At 50.6% G+C, this 12,116-nt stretch overlaps 1 protein-coding gene across 3 annotated transcripts in view; it reads left to right on the plus strand.

Moving 5' to 3' along the window:
• BICD2 (BICD cargo adaptor 2) overlaps positions 1-12,116 on the plus strand; it is a 107,712-nt gene that overhangs the window by 71,852 nt on the left and 23,744 nt on the right. For all 3 annotated transcript variants that reach the window (XM_003421088.4, XM_010600642.3, XM_064291065.1), the window contains exon 2: positions 6,215-6,427. In XM_003421088.4, the coding sequence (XP_003421136.1) occupies positions 6,215-6,427 (213 nt within the window). The remainder of the gene's footprint in view (positions 1-6,214; positions 6,428-12,116) is intronic.

Below are 12,116 nucleotides of genomic sequence, written 5' to 3' on the forward strand. Positions count from 1 at the left end.
TGCTTCACTGTCCTCTGGCTGGTTTCTGGTAAGAAATCTGCTGCCATCCTTACCTGGGCTTCTCTAGAAGTGATGTATTCTTTTTCCTCTGGGTACTTTTAGGATTTTCTCTGCATCACCGGTTTTAAACAATTTTATGATTTGCCTTGGCATATAGCTTATATATAGCTGCTAGTTTTTGTGGGTTTTAGTTTTCATCAACTTTGGAAAATTTTTAGCAATTATTTCTTCAAATATTGTTTCTGTCTGCCTCTCCCCTCCTTTGAGGACTGTAGTTACCCATGTATTAGGCCCTTTGAAGTTGTGCCACACCTCACCGATGTTCTGTTAAATTTTTAAGTCTTTTTTTCTCTTTTTGTTTCATTTTTTATGGTTGTATTGCCGTGTCTTCAAGTCCACTAATTTTCTGCATTGTGTAATGTGCTGTTAATCCCATCTAGTGTGTTTTTCTTCCCACATATTGTAGTTTCTGTGTCTAGAAGTTCAACTTAGGCCTTTTTTTAATATCTTCTGTGTCTCTGTTTAACATGCTTAGTCTGTCCTCTAGCTTCTTGAACACGTGGAATTCCATTATTATAACTGGTTTAATGTCTGTGTCTGCTAATTCTGTCACTGTGCTCTTTGAGTTTTGATTGACTTTCTTTCCTCTTCATTATAGATATTTTTCCAGTTTCTTTGCATGGTGAATAATTTATGATTTCATATTGGACTTTGTGAGTTTTACCTTGTTGGGAGCTGGATATCTTTGTATTCCCGTATGACCTTTGTTCTGGGATGTAATTAAGTTGCTCAAGAAGTGTCTGAGCCTTTCCAGTTGATGTTAAGCTTTAGTATATGGGACCTGAGCAGTATTTAATACAGGTCTAATTTTCTCAAACTTTCTGAGTACTGTACTTGCTGTTTGGTGAATTAGGTTTTTCCTTCCAGCTGGTGGGCATAGGAGCTCTTTGATGGGGGTTATATGTGAATGATGGAGATTATTACCCTGTACCTTCTGGGTGGTTCTTTCCTGGCCTCGGTTGATTTCTTCACAGGCCTGCACTGACCAGTCCTCGGCTGTCTTCTGTCTGCAGGTCTCAAGCCTATGGTGCCTTGTCTGCCATGGTCTTCCAAGGGGGCTGCTGTCTCTGCCTCCGTCCCCTCTTTTGCGCTATGGCAGGAAGTTCCTTCCAGGGATGAGTGGGGGCCATTGTGGAGGTCACCGGTGTCATGCCTCACAGGGTCACTGTCTTTTATTACCTGAAGTTCAGTGACTTAAAAACCATTGCTAAGTTGATATTTGACAAAGGCCCCCAAACAGTTAAATGGGGAAAAGACAGTCTTTTTAATAAATGGTGCTGGTGTAACTGGATATCCACCTGCAAAAAAATGAAACAAGACCCATACCTCACTTCTTGCACAAAAACTAACACAAAATAGATCAAAGACCTAAATATAAAATCTAAAACAATAAAGATCATGGAAGAAAAAATAGGGACAACGTTAGGAGCCCTAATACATGGCATAAACAGTACAGAAAACATTGTAAAGAACGTAGAAGAAAAACTAGATAACTGGGAGCTCCTAAAAATCAAACACTTATGCTCATCCAAAGACTTCATCAAAAGAGTAAAAAGACTACCCACAGACTGGGAAAAAGTTTTTAGCTATGACATTTCTGATCAGCACCTCATCTCTAAAATCTACATGATACTGCAAAAACTCAACTGCAAAAAGACAAATAACCCAATTAAAAAATGGGCAAAAGATATGAATAGACCCTTTACTAAAGAAGACATTCAGGTAGCTAACAGATATATGAGGAAATGTTCACGATCATTAGCCATTACAGAAATGCAGATCAAAACTATAATGAGATTTCATCTCACTCCAACAAGGCTGGCATTAATCCAAAAAACACAAAACAATAAGTGTTGCAAAGGCTGTGGAGAGATTGGAACACTTCTACACTGCTGGTGGGAGTGTCAAATGGTACAACCACTTTGGAAATTGATTTGGTGGTTCCTTAAAAAGCTAGAAATAGAACTACCATATGATCCAGCAATCCCACTCCTTGGAATATATCCTAGAGAAATAAGAGCCTTTACATGAAGAGATATATGCACACCCATGTTTATTGCAGCACTGTTTACAATAGCAAAAACACGGAAGCAACCAAGGTGCCCATCGATGGATGAATGGATAAATAAATTATGGTATATTCACACAATGGAATACTACGCCTCGATAAAGGACAGTGAGGAATCTGTGAAACATTTCATAACATGGAGGAACCGGGAAGGCATTATGCTGAGTGAAATTAGTCAGTTGCAAAAGGACACACATTGTATGAGACCACTATTACAAGAACTTGAGAAATAGTCTAAACTGAGAAGAAAACATTCATTTGTGGTTACGAGAGGTGGGAGGGAGGGAAGGTGGGAGAGGGGTATTCACTAATTAGGTAGTAGATAAGAATTACTTTAGGTGAAGGGAAAGACACCACACAGTACAGGGGAGGTCACCACAATTGGACTAAACCAAAAGCAGTTTCCAGAATAAACTGAATGCTTCGAGGGCCAGCGTAGCAGGGGCAGGGGTCTGGGGACCATGGCTTCAGGGGACATCTAAGTCAATTGGCATAATAAAATCTATTAACAAAACATTCTGCATCCCACTTTGAAGAGTGGCTTCTGGGGTCTTAAACGCTAGCAAGCAGCCATCTAAGATGCATCAATTGGTCTCAACCCACCTGGATCAAAGGAGAACGAAGAACACCAAGGACACAAGGTGATTACGAGCCTGAGAGAACGGGCCACATGAACCAGCCAGTACGTCATCCTGAGACCAGAAGAACTTGATGGTGCCCAGCTACAACTGCTGACTGCCCTGACAGGGAACACGACAGAGAACCCCTGAGGGAGCAGGAGACCAGTGGGATGCAGACCCCAAATTCTCATAAGACCAGATTTAATGGTCTGACTGAGACTGGAAGGACCCCAGTGGTCATGGCCCCCAATCCTTCTGTTGCCCCAGAACGGGAACCATTCCCAAAGCCAACTCTTCAGACATGGATTGGACTGGACAATGGGTTGGAGAGGGATGCTGGTGAGGAGTGAGCTTCTTGGATCAGGTGGACACTTGAGACTATGTTGGCATCTCCTGCCTGGAGGGGAGATGAGAGGGTGGAGGGGGTTAGAAGCTGGCGAAATGGACACGAAAAGAGAGAGTGGGGGGAGAGAGCGGGCTGTCTCATTAGGGGGAGAGTAATTGGGAGTGTGTAGCAAGGTGTATATGGGTTTTTGTGTGAGAGACTGACTTGTAAACTTTCACTTAAAGCACAATAAAAATTATTTAAAAAAAAAAATTGCTGAGTCAAAAATGGTGGCAGTGGCTGTGTCCCAGGCCTCTGGGCTGCTGATTTGGGCCCGGCCACAGCTAGGGCAGCCTATGGCGAGCAGCGCTCACAACGAGGAGGGTTCAGCTCACACGTGGAAGGCTCTCACCTACTTTGTCGTGCTCCCCGGGTTGGCAACACTCCCCGGGGTGGGAATAAGCATGCTGAACGTCTTCCTGAAGTCCCGCCACAGGGAGCACGAGCCCCGAGTTCGTTGCTGACCCTTCTCCACGTCAGGCCCACCCCCTTTCCCTGGGGAGATTGTAACCATACTGTAACCCTCATGTGAATCCAGCTGGCTATGAAGATGACTGAAGAGAAGCTGGACCACTGTTGGGGACCACAGCACTGGTATGGACCATTACTCTGTGTGAGGACCAGAAAAGTGTACGAGACCTTAGGCTTACTTTTAATTGTATCAAACAATTCATCTTTCATCCCTTTGCTTGTGGCGGGAGACGGCTTAAATAAATTAATTTAGTCACAGGAAAAAAAAAATTGTTTATTCACATAATTTTTCCAGTTTTTTTTTAGTTTCACACAGAATATAAATCCAGTTCCTATTACTCTCACAGCTTGGCTGGAAGCGGAAGTATTTACCTCAGTTGTTTTTGAAAAGCTGTCTAGGATGCTGGTGGGCTGGGCGTGTGGGCGGGGGCAAGGATTCTGGTGGAGGCAGGCAGGCCTGGACAGGAACTGTGCTTCACAGCTTCTAGGTGTCCCACTCCTGCAACTCAGCATTCATAGGCGAAATCTGCATGTTCAGCTCCTTAGGAGGTTTTTTTGAGCATTGAGTGTTGGCCTCTGTTGGCCAGGATGGGTTCTCTTTGGAGGCTGAGGTCTAGCCCAGCATGTGCTCCCCAGGAGCCATGCAGACCCCCTCACATTCGTTGGCAGGTAGACAGAGGAGTCTGTGTACTCACCATGGGACTAAGCTTGGAGCAGAGGCTGGGACAGGCCTGCTGCTCAGGGCTGGAAGTCCTGGGCCATGGCCCAGTTCAGCACCGGCCTCACCCTTATCTGCCTGGGGAGGCCAGCCCAGGGTGGGGCAGGTGCTGTGTGGATTTGACAATTAACAGCCACAGGAATTAGAGTTGAGCTGATTTGGGCTGAAAAGAAAGTTGAAAACCAGAGTTTTTCTGGTATCTTTCACAGAGCAGACATTATGTTGGTTAGGGGGAGAGTAGAGCACAAGCGTTGGTCCCACCTGGCACAGGGAGAGCAGGTGGGTGACACACCAGGGGTGGGGTGGCCTGGTGCACAGTTGGAGCGGCCTCCTCCTATCCCCCAACTTCAGAGGTACTCAGCGCTGTGAAGGTGTCGGTGTTTCTTGCAGGGGTCTGTTGAGTCCCGTGTTCTCCAAGCTCTTTTGTTCAAGGAGCTGTTCCTCCAGTGACACTGTTTCACACATAGTAATGTGCTGTTACATAAAGTCCGTCTGCCCCTTCCTGTGTCCAAGGCTCCCTGCAAACCACTGGGCTTCCTGCGCCCTTTAGCAGCCACGTAGGAGTCTTTTGTTTAGGCAAGACCCTGATTTACTTAACCAATCTGCTATTGGTGGAGAAATGAGTTGCTTTCTATTTTTTGTTTTTTTTATATGACAAACAGTCCTGCTCAGTAAACATCCTTGCACATATCTTCCCCTCCCCCCCCCACCCCATAATTTCCTTGGACTAAATTCCTGAACTTAACATTAAAGAGTAAATCAGTGAAATTTTTCTATTTCTCTCAAGAAAATATAAAAAGGTGTTTGTTTTCCTTGTTCTTCAGCAGCCCTCTCTTGACTGTTTTCTTTCTGTGACCCAGGACCCCTGCAAAGAGACAAGAGAAAGCAGGGGTTAGAGCAAGAACAGACCCCTCTGCCTCTGTCTTTGGGGTGGTGGTGGTGGGCCAGCATGCTCTCAAGAGTCCCATCAATGGACTGGGAGGATTTGGCAGAGCCACAGGCCCCGGTGGTCATCTTTCCACCCAGCAGCCTCTGGCTTGGTCAGGTATTGTGGGCAGTGGCCACAGGCCTAAAGAAGGGCAGCCTTGCAGAGCACTCCAAATGAAAACTAGGAGCTGAGGGTGGGGCGGGGGAGCAAGAGACTTCTTCAGTCAGAGAGCCCTTCTGTGCAGAGACCCAGGGCCGGGCATGGGCCTCACATTCAGGATGGGTGTCAGGCGTGCTTGGGTCTGCAAGGCTGCACCTACTGCGTCAGCCCCTGGTTTACCACCTTACACTCAGCCCCAGTTTAGGGCCTGGCTCCTGGACAGGCTCAGTGGATGCGATTGCGTGAACAAGCCTTAGTGGGTGCTGTGAGGCAGGCCGCCAGCAGGCTCTGTTGCCACCGGCTGAGTGATAGTGGCTGCCTCCAGGAGGAGGGCAAGGGAGTGGACGATGCCTGGTGGGGTGAGGCCAAGTCAGCACTCATTCCTTTGGGCACAAAAGGTTGCTGCTCAGATACCACTTTTGTATTTCCAGTTTATTTTTTATTAGTTACACACGCTAACCACGTGTTCAGCTCAGTGGAGTTTACATATGTACATACCCACGTAAGCCCCTCCAGCCCACCAGGGTCATCTAGCCCATTCCCACTTAAGCCCGCTCCCTGCCCCACCACGCCCCCAGGTAACCACGCTCTGATTTCCCTGGCTGTGGCGAGTTGCGCCTTCCACAGCTTTTGTGTCCGTGTGGCTGTGCGGCATCAGCTGTGCCCTCGTCCTGGCTCCTCTTCCTCTGCGTGGTGTCCAAGGGCCGCTGTGTGGTTGTGAACCTCAGCAGTTGTCAGTTTGGGTCTTGGCTGCCCTGTCGCCCCAGGACACCTTTCTCATGAGTGTTTGTGTCTCCCAACCCAGGCGTTTGGACAGGCACACACAAACCACAAGAAGGTGGCGGCGGATGGCGAGAGCCGGGAGGAGAGTCTGATCCAGGAGTCGGCCTCCAAGGAGCAATACTACGTGAGGAAAGTGCTGGAACTGCAGACGGAGCTGAAGCAGCTGCGCAACGTCTTAACCAACACTCAGTCGGAGAACGAGCGGCTCACCTCAGTGGCCCAGGAGCTGAAGGAGGTGAGGGCTGGGGCAGGGGTGGGGCAACGGTCAGATGCTCCAGCACTGCCGTGCAGCCCACCTCCCTGCTCGCTGTGCCTGAATACAGCAGTGTTTGTGATTGATGGTCCAGGAGCTCCAGGCAGGGAGTAGCTCTGTGGGCCGGGCCAGGCTCATAGGTCCGGGGCGTCACGTCACCCAGTGTGGCTCAGCCAGGGCGTTGTCTGTGCTCCTCGTGCTCTCTCGTCCTCCACCAGGTCTCACTTTGGTGGAGGCAGAGGACCAGGGAGAGGCACATGGCATTCTTCAAACGTCTGCCTGCATTTAGTGTGCTGCTGTCTCATTGGTCAAAGCAAGTCCCACGAGCAAGCCCAGCGCCCACACGGGCCACGTGACAAGACAACAGGACAAAGGGCAAGGGCACAGGGGACTGTTGCTTGGGCAGCAGTGCAGTCAGCCCCTCCAGGGGCCAGTCTGCAGGCCACAGGGGTATTTCAGGTCAGCACTCCATTTCCTCTTCATCGCACACCCTTCCTCACCTGGGGGATGCTCTCTCTCAAAACTGTGCCTATCTGGGCCTGACCGCGTGCTCCATGAAGTTAAGGTAGAATAGGTGTGTCTGAAAATCAGTGCCTAAAAAGACAGATGGGGGTGCTGTTTCCCCTACCCTCAGTTGTCCCAGCCAGCCATGCCTCAGACATACCTGGCAGAGAGAGTAAGGCACTGTGTCCTAAGCCCACCTGTGGGCAGGCAGCAGGGTGGAGGGGTGTGTGGACTCTGCGCTGGAGTGATGTGGGTCTGGGCTCCCAATGTCATGCCCATGTCCTCCGATTTGTAAGGATGAAGCAAGAACATACATGTGAGCCTTAATGCCCATGGCACCCAGTGACTGCTTCTGCCTAGTGAGTCCTGTGCCATGTGCCCAGGCCCCAGGAGTGAGCCTTCTAGTCGGGAGAGGGGGAAGATAATGCAACAGTGAGTCCACGGGGCGTGTGTGGGGGTGGGCATAGACTGTCTAGGTGAGTCTGGGGTCATGGAGCCAGCTGCCTGGCAGTACCAGTGTCCAGGGCATGAAGGGCATCACAGGAGACAGCTGCACTCAGGCAGGTGGCCAGCTCCTGCAGGGCCTCACAGGACACTGTCAGGACGTGGGCTTCTCTCTCAGAGCGATGGGCTTGAGGAGGCTCTGCACAGGGCAGGGACAAGCTGCCATGTGGAGGAACAGACTCTGGGGGTCAGGGTGGAGGCAGGGAGGTCAGTGAAGAGGCAGCCCCCAACCCCACATCATCCAGGTGAGAGGCCTGCGGTAGAGGTGGGCATCCAGAGAGGGGCTGAGCAGCAGGAGGGTGGGGCCGCCACCACCAGTGTGTGCTGGGACAGCCACAAGGCAGGCAGCAGGGGGTGCCAGGTATGCCCACATGGTGCAGTCCTGACTCCAGGTCCCTAGTTCTGCTTGGGAAGAGGGTTGTATCACACCCATCTGCAGGACTGCTAACCAAAACCAACCCATGCTGCGGTGTGGGGCAGCTCACCTCCTGTTTGACTACTCTGTCCTGTTGGCACCACATTCCTGAGTCCAGGTGGGATGGGTGGGCCCCCAGTGAGGGCAAGATGTTGTCTTCGGTCCAGCCTCAGTTTCCCCATCTGTAAAACCATGGTCCCTGAATCCTTTTGTAGTGGGGACACTGGTTCGTGACCTTGTGTCCCGTTCCCTGACCTTGTAGGGATCAGGCCTTGTCCCTGGCCTGGGCATGGGCATCCCTGTGGGCAGGTGAGGTGGTTCTGAGCAGAGACCAGTGCCCTGAGACCAATGAACAAAGGCCAGGAGGTTGGAGGTGAGTGGGGGCCATGCCCAGGGGGTTGGGGTGCTGGCACCTGAACAGGGCAGGAGTGGCTGGGGAGGGGCTTGTATTGAATTCCAAAAACAAAACAAAACCCACTGCCGTCGAGTTGATTCCAACTCATAGTGACCTTATAGGACAGAATAGAACTGTCCTGTAGGGTTTCCAAGGAGTGGCTGGTGAATTTGAACTGCTGACTTTTTGGTTAGCAGCTGAACGCTTAACCACCAAGCTACCAGGACTCTAGATTGAATTCCAAGGGGGCGGGAAGCCCTAAGAGGCCTCCAGGAGGGCATGGCATGGTCTCACTTCATTTTACCAAGATCCCTCTGACATAGGGTGGGTGTAGGGGACAGGGCGTCACAGCTGCAGCAGCCTGGAGGGCCGATTCTCCCTGGGCAGAAGCCAGGAGGGAGCTGGGTGACAGGCTGGCCGGAAATGAGCTCAGCTAGTCCCACAAGCACTTAAACGTCTGTGGCACTTTGCTTTAAGCACATGCAGTAGGGAGTGATGCCAGCGAGGAGGGGGCCCACACTCTGGCCTCACTCTGCTGGTGCTTTTGGCCCTCCCCTCCCCTGGCTTCTGCTGCCAGTCTCCATGCCTGGCATAGAGTGGTCACCATGGTAGTTCTCTGTCCCCAGAAACCTGGCTGGGAAGTGTCCACTGAGCACGGAGAGCGGGTCTGTGTGCTATGGCTACAGCATGACTCCTGTACCTTGGCCCTCTGGGAGCTGTCAACTCTCATTGGCACCGTTCTCTCTGGTGAGAACTCTGTGTCCGCTGGGGCACAGGCTGTGGCCTCCTTGCCTGGCGTGTTTTCTCCTTTCTGAGGGAGAGTGGACACCAGCTCCAGTCTCGCCATCCTTATCGCTGAGTGGCAACCTCTAGCACCCGCTCCAGGGTGGATGCCAGTTGGCACCTGCCTCATCCCTTGGGAAGGCCCTGCGAGGCCTGTGTCGCCTGTGCTCTGCAGGGAAATCTCACCAGACCTTACCTGGGGCAAGTGGCCAGCACATCGCCTCCCCAGAACCCTCCCTCCTGTACCTGGCCTGCCTGCCTTGCCATGGGGTGTTCCTTGGTGGTGGGCTGAGATCCATGAGAATGTATTTGCTGATTGGCCTGGGCTGCACCCTGGGTGGCAGCTTGTGCAGTGCGGACACATAGCAGGTGCTCAGTGAGGACCTCACAGCGGTGGCGCCCTCGACTTTCCCATGGCGAGAATGTTGGATTCCTAGGCTTTTCCTTAAAATCTAGTTTGGTGGCTTGGGAGGGCCTGGAAATCTACAGTTGTCGATCACACCCTGCGCCTACTCGTGGTATTGGCACTGTGGCCCCCACTCACGCAGACCTGTGAGCCTTATGTGGGGCTCACTGACTCTACAACCACCTGGGGGTCCTCTTCCCCATCCACAGAAGAGGCTGGGCCTGGAGTGTGGGCAGCACACTGGAGCAGGGGCCTGGCCTGGAGTGTGGGCAGCACAATGGAGTAGGGACACGAGGATGTAGATAGGACCCTTTAGGATGGAGGACACCCTGGCAGCCTCGCTGCTCTTCACTCCTTTCTACTGGGCCCGTGCTCCAGGCCCAAGCCGAGAAGGCTGGGCCTCCTCTTTCTCTGTTACCTCAGGGCATTTGTTTTTTGCAGGGCCCTCTACAGGGATGGGGAACGCTGTTGGCACAGTTGTTAAGAGCTTGGGCTGTTAACCCAAAGGTCAATAGTTTCAATCCACCAGCTGCTCCTTGGAAAACCCTGTGGGGCAGTTCTGCTCTGTCCTTTAGGGATGCCATGAGTCGAAATCGACTCGACAGCAGTGATTTTCTACAGGGACAAGGACCCTGTTTGGCCCATGGCAAACCTCTCGTGTCCTGCACCCCTTCCATGTCCGCACGCCATGGTGGGGGGAGTCCAGTGGGGGAATGGTCCACATGCTTGTCTGCACAGTGCAGGGGCTTGCCCCCTGCCCCGGTGCTGTGGGTGGTGGTGCTGTGAACTCAGTGGTCAGTCTCTTGTTTATAGTCTTCCTTTGGCTTCCCACTGGGGTGTTTCCCACAAGGAGATGGCTAGATTAGAAGTTATGTGCACGACTTTTTGAGGGGCTTCCAGCTGCTGCTCAGATGAGTAGAAGCAGGTTATATATGTTTCCTTACATTGCCACCCATATGGGTTGGCATTTTTATTTACCTTTGCTTGTTTAACAGGAATTTTGATTTCCTGGTGAGCCTTGCTTTTTTCTAGTTGGTAACTTGATGTCTGGTCTCCTGTGGTGTAAGCTCTCTGGATCACTTAATGAGAGGACTGCATTCGTCAGCAATGCCTGCTATACTGAATGATTCTTCCTCTTTGCTACTTTCCCGTTTTTTTTTGGTCCTGTTTCATCAATCCAACATTACTATTTGCTGTGTATTTGCATAGACCCTTGGAATCTTGTCTGCTAAGAATGCCGTTCAGATGAGGACATAAGATACGATCATGGGTAACTCTAGTGTCCTGGGAGATGAGGCCAGAGAGATTTTGTGGAACCCAGAGGACAGACAGTGCTTCCAGCCGAGGGAACTGTGAGGGCTTCGGAGTGGTGGTGATGGTGATCTTGACCAGCCAGATCCTTGGAGATAGGTAGGGAGGCCATTTGAGGCAGTGGGAACAGGGGACAGAAAGGGAGGAGGATGGGGAGGATGGAAGGTTTGTCCAGGGGGTGCTCGTGCCCCCCAGGGAACATTTGGCAGTGTTTGGAGAAACAATTCTGGTTGTCACACCTTAGGGGGATGCATTTGATGGGTAGATGCCAGGGAAGCTACTACAACAAAGAATTGTTGTTAGGTACCATTGAGTTGGTTCCAACTCAAAGCGACCCTGTGTACACCAGAATGAAACACTGCCCAGACCTGCACCATTCTTACAGTTGTTGTTATGGTTAAACCCATTGTTGCAGCCACTGTGTCAGTCCATCTTGTTGAGGGTCTTCCTCTTTTTCGCTGACCATCTGCCTTACCAAGCATGATGTCCTTCTCCAGGGACTGGTCCCTCCTGATAACATGTCCAAAGTGTGTAAGATGAAGTTTTGCCATCCTTGCTTCTAACAAGCATTCAGGCTGTACTTCTTCCAACACATGTTTGTTCATTCTCCTGGCAGTGTCCATGGTGTATCCAGTATTTTTCGCCAACGCCATAACTCAAAGGTGTCAATTCTTCTTCGGTCTTCCTTATTCATCATTCAGCTTTCACATGTATATGAGGTGATTGAAAACACCTTGGCTTGGGTCAGGTGCACCTTAGTCCTCAAAGTGACATCTTTGCTTTTTAATACTTTAAAGAGGTCTTTTGCACCACATTTGCCCAGCGCGATACGTTGTTCGATTTCTCGACTGTTGCTTCCATGGGCGTTGATTGTAGATCCAAGTAAAATGAAATCCTTGACAACCTCAGTATTTTCTCTGTTTATCATGATGTTGCTTATTGGTTTTACTGTAGTCTTTGATCTTCATCGGTAAGTGCTTCAAGTCCTCTTCACTTTCAGTAAGCAGGGTTGTGTCATCTGCATATCTCAGGTTCTTAATGAGTCTTCCTCCAATCCTGATGCCACATTCTTCTTCATGTAGTCCAGCTTCTCAAATTATTTGTTCAGCATACAGATTGAATAAATATGGTGAACTACCCAGCCCTGAATATCACAGCTCTGAGGTTGAGACCAGGGTCCCCAGCACAGAGCACATAACAGCAGCGGGCATTTTTGATTCTAGCACAGTGTACACCAGGTCCTGCACTGGTCTCTTTGCTTGAGTGAAAATATCGCTGCGTCTTCACAAGCAGCCATGAGGCAGGAGCTGTTTAACAACTTTATTGAGACGAACCACATCCCGTGCAACCCACC

This window comes from Loxodonta africana, chromosome 9, assembly GCF_030014295.1.
Source record: "Loxodonta africana isolate mLoxAfr1 chromosome 9, mLoxAfr1.hap2, whole genome shotgun sequence".
NCBI lineage: Eukaryota > Metazoa > Chordata > Mammalia > Proboscidea > Elephantidae > Loxodonta > Loxodonta africana.